The 3,700-nt window shown below is 40.2% G+C and overlaps 1 protein-coding gene across 1 annotated transcript; it reads left to right on the top strand.

Moving 5' to 3' along the window:
• The first annotated feature begins 220 nt into the window (after positions 1 to 220).
• On the top strand, positions 221 to 2,692 carry LOC143882943 (zinc finger CCCH domain-containing protein 14-like). The gene is made up of 3 exons (XM_077386321.1): positions 221 to 302; positions 959 to 1,687; positions 2,051 to 2,692. Exons 2-3 carry the CDS (start codon positions 965 to 967, stop codon positions 2,348 to 2,350), a joined length of 1,023 nt encoding a protein of 340 aa, XP_077242436.1. The 5' UTR covers positions 221 to 302; positions 959 to 964; the 3' UTR covers positions 2,351 to 2,692.
• The last annotated feature ends 1,008 nt before the right edge of the window (positions 2,693 to 3,700 follow it).

The following is a 3,700-nucleotide window of genomic DNA, read 5'->3' as shown; positions in this document are numbered from 1 at the left end:
AGAAGGAAGGGGTATTAATGGAAAGAAAGGAAGTATTCCATTGGTACAGTTAGTTACACCATGTCAGACAAGTGCCACGTCAGCTCGAGTCGTGCCTGACGCTCCTATTCCGTTAGAATTTTTGAACTGTTTTTAAGTCCGGTTTCCTTTTACGCGAGTAGGGTTTCTTCCTCTGCATATAAAAAGCCAACACAAGTTACATTTCATGAATCTCTTTCTCTCTCTATCTTCTTTCTCTCCTTCTCCCCGCTCTCTTTCTCTCTCTAAACAAGCAAACGCCTCTTCTTTGTTTCTTGATTCAGGTAAGATTTGGAAAATCTCTATACATAAGCTTCTTCATTACTCTTTTTGATTTAAGATTACTTATCTTCTTCATTCTAGCTTATTTTCATTGCCTCTGCATTGTAAATGTAATGTGACATTAAACATTTCCTTGAGTATACTGAAAACCTAGATCTAAACGTTATTTCTGTAGTCTTTTCAAAGATTACTAGTTCAATGTAATGTATCACATAACTAGCATTTCCTTGAATTTGAATGTATATATCCTGAAATTTTAGATCTAAACTTGTCTGTTGTAGTGCATTTTTCTGTAAAGAGAAGATATTTTTTTCTTGAATCGTGGCTCTGTCTATAGATAATTCTAGCTCATTTACGGAATCTTAGATTGCAGTGTTAATCAGCTGAATCGGAAAACATTTAATTCCGTCTTGTGTATCTGAATTCCTCCAAATGAAATGTCTTGATTGTTTTATTGAAATTAGATGTATTAGTTTTCGTCGACTTTGATTAGCTTTTGATAATCTCACTGGATCTGTTTTTGCAAATATTATTAGAGAGATCTACTAAATTTTAACAAATTCCTTTGATTTAGGTTATTTCCTTTCATTACGAACTGAAAAAAAAATGAGATGTCATATTTCTACTTATTTTTTCTTTGATTTTATGTCGCTTTCAGGAACAAATGCAGAACGAGAACGGCTTCAGCAATGGAGGTACTGGTATCTCAACAGCAATGCTGTCTCAAAATCAACGGATCACATTATTACCTCAAATGATCTCCAGCGGCAGCGATCTCACCAGTCTCTATTCCTCAATCTTCGCTCAGAAAGAATCACTTCCTAACTCGGAATCGATTTCTCTAACACCGTCTTCATGCTCCTGTGACGAAGAAAACGCAAAGGATACAGAGAATAGCCTCTATCTTGCTCGAATAAGTTTGCAGTACAAGGAAATGGTAGAACGATACGGGATCTGCCTTTCTCATCTCCGCCAAACGGAGCAAGAAGCCGAGGCTCTCCGAGAGGAGAACGCGAAGCTTCGAATTGCAAACGTAGATCTCAGCAAGAGATTGAGCCTCTTGTCAATATCTGGAAAGCAAAGCTCTCTTCAGAACCGTATTGGATCTGCAAGTTTTCCGGCGCCTCTGTCGGTCATGAACGATTACCGGCGTTTCTGCATGAGAGATGTAAGACAAAATGACCGGCTTTCGTCGGAGCTTTCGGAGACGAGTCCTACTAGTGTCCTTGGTTTTGAAGAGAATCGGTTTGAAAGGAGGAATGTGGATCGGATTTCATTGCCGAAAAGTATATCTATTCGCTCGAGTGGGTTTCTGAAGGGCGGTCTCTCTGCCGGGAACAAAGCGAGCTCCAGTCGGACTAGTACTCGCCTCCGAGAAGCAAGTCCGGTAACCCTCGCATTTGTTAGCTTATTTATTTAAAGTTTATATTTGCGCCTAGTTATTTTAGGCTATTGATTTTTATTTCTACTATCATGTTTAGATATTTAGACAAACGCGTCTTTCTCTTTCCTTTTTTAATTTGCTACTGAGAGCTATTGATTAGTTAATAGGAGAGAAGGTGAGTTAGTGTCATTATCAAAACATGGCAGTGGCAATATCAGTATACTTTTTTCGGTTAAATTTCAAGCTTTGTATTTCTTCATTTTCTTGTGATCTATTTCGGTTAATATCCTTTTTCTACTGTTTTTTGTGTTTTGTAAGAGAGGATTAATGTATTCTAATTCTCCTTTTAAATATAATACACTGTAGCAACGTGTGTGTGTTCCTGGGGTGAAGAAAGAGGAAGAGGCTCTGGAGTTCGAGGTTTACAATCAAGGAATGATCAAGACCGAACTGTGCAACAAGTGGCAGGAAACCGGCACGTGTCCCTACGGAGAACACTGCCAGTTCGCACACGGCATCGGAGAGCTTCGGCCGGTGATTCGCCACCCGCGCTACAAGACCGAGGTCTGCCGGATGGTTCTCGCCGGCGACATGTGTCCTTACGGCCACCGTTGCCACTTCCGCCACGCCCTCACCGAGCAAGAGAAATTCGTGGGCCCTCAATAAATAAATTGCCTATTATTTTCCATGCTTCTGTGAATATAAAGAGAGAAAGGGAGAAGAAAAAGGGAGTAAGTTGGTAAGTTGCTGTGTATATAATACTAATAAGGTAGGAGGTGGATAGAGTCAGTGTCGTCAGGTAGAAGATATATCATCCCTCCAAATCCCAATTCCTGTTTCTTTGTTTTGATATAATATTTCTGATCTGATTCCTGAAGAGGGTAGGAGAGAGAGTGATGGCAGGGTCTGTCTCACTCACCTGCTTTTCTCGTTGCTTTTGTAATGAATGATGGTATTTGATACGGACACCTTAAGTAACATTCGATTGGAGAGGGAATCATTTCACATCTTTGCTCTCCCTATTATTTTATTCTAATGTTTTCTCCGTGTTTTGTTACGAGACTATAAGTAGTTGGTGCGGTGTGTGTTGGTGATGAGGGTGGAGATTGTGGGACCTACATTATTTAAAATATGAGCTCAAATGGTGGGCCTCAAGTGGTGTCGGTGGGACTGATCAGCCCATAAAAACGTGGTGTAAAATATAGGGTCCCCCATCCTAAGCATGGATTTGGGTGGAGATGGCCTGTGGGCCCACTCATAGGTGTAAACTGGTAGGCCTCATGTACATGCATGGGTTTGGGTAGGGATGGTTGGCCTTAACATATGCTACATACGCATGTTGTAAAATGATGGGCCTCACCTCATCAAAACTTGTGTTGTAAAATAGTAGGGGCCCCTATGCTATGCATGACGTGTTGAAAAATTCAGCAATTGATCCAAAAGTCAATTTTCCAAAATGGCAAAGTGATATATATTCAACCCCTGTTTTCCCAGGGTCAGCCCCCTCTAGTGTATTTATAACTACCATTTTACACTACAAGCAGGTGCCCCAAGGAAGACACAGGGGCGATTATAACATTTCCCTTTCCAAAATTGCTATATCTTGCCGCCATACATATAGAGGGTCGCGGATGGGCCTAGACCAAATTGGCTAACCAGACACAAATTTTAAATTGTAATCAAGCTGAGACGAATTTCAAGCCCATTTATTCTATGACAAAGTTGTCACCTGATTTCAATCATAATTGAGTGCTTTAGTATTGTAATATCATGGTTTTTCAATAAAAAAAATCAGGGTTTATTTATAAGGAAGTTTAGTTCAGCCTTCCATATTGTCATAAGTCATAAGTCATAACAGAGGAATAGTTCAATATGGTGCGACATCATTGTAAGACATTGGGAACCACTCCATACGACCCAGATCTCACCTTTGGATGATCCTAAAGGGCTGATTTTTCGGTATACACCCTATCCATGGAAGAGCCTTCCAAATGAATGCTTTGGATCCCCCAAAAA

Source organism: Tasmannia lanceolata, unplaced genomic scaffold (assembly GCF_043159265.1).
Source record: "Tasmannia lanceolata isolate RefF3 unplaced genomic scaffold, GAP_Taslan_0.1 ptg000008l, whole genome shotgun sequence".
NCBI lineage: Eukaryota > Viridiplantae > Streptophyta > Magnoliopsida > Canellales > Winteraceae > Tasmannia > Tasmannia lanceolata.
Note: the sequence above shows the minus strand (reverse complement) of the source record. Positions and strands in the feature narration are given on the sequence as shown.

What these genes read in the sequence shown, in the direction of transcription:
- LOC143882943 (XM_077386321.1), top strand. Translation starts at nt 965, where the DNA reads ATGCAGAACGAGAACGGCTTCAGCAATGGAGGTACTGGTATCTCAACA. An exon ending in GCCTCCGAGAAGCAAGTCCG is followed by an intron (nt 1,688 to 2,050) that starts GTAACCCTCGCA and finishes AATACACTGTAG; the next exon opens with CAACGTGTGTGTGTTCCTGG.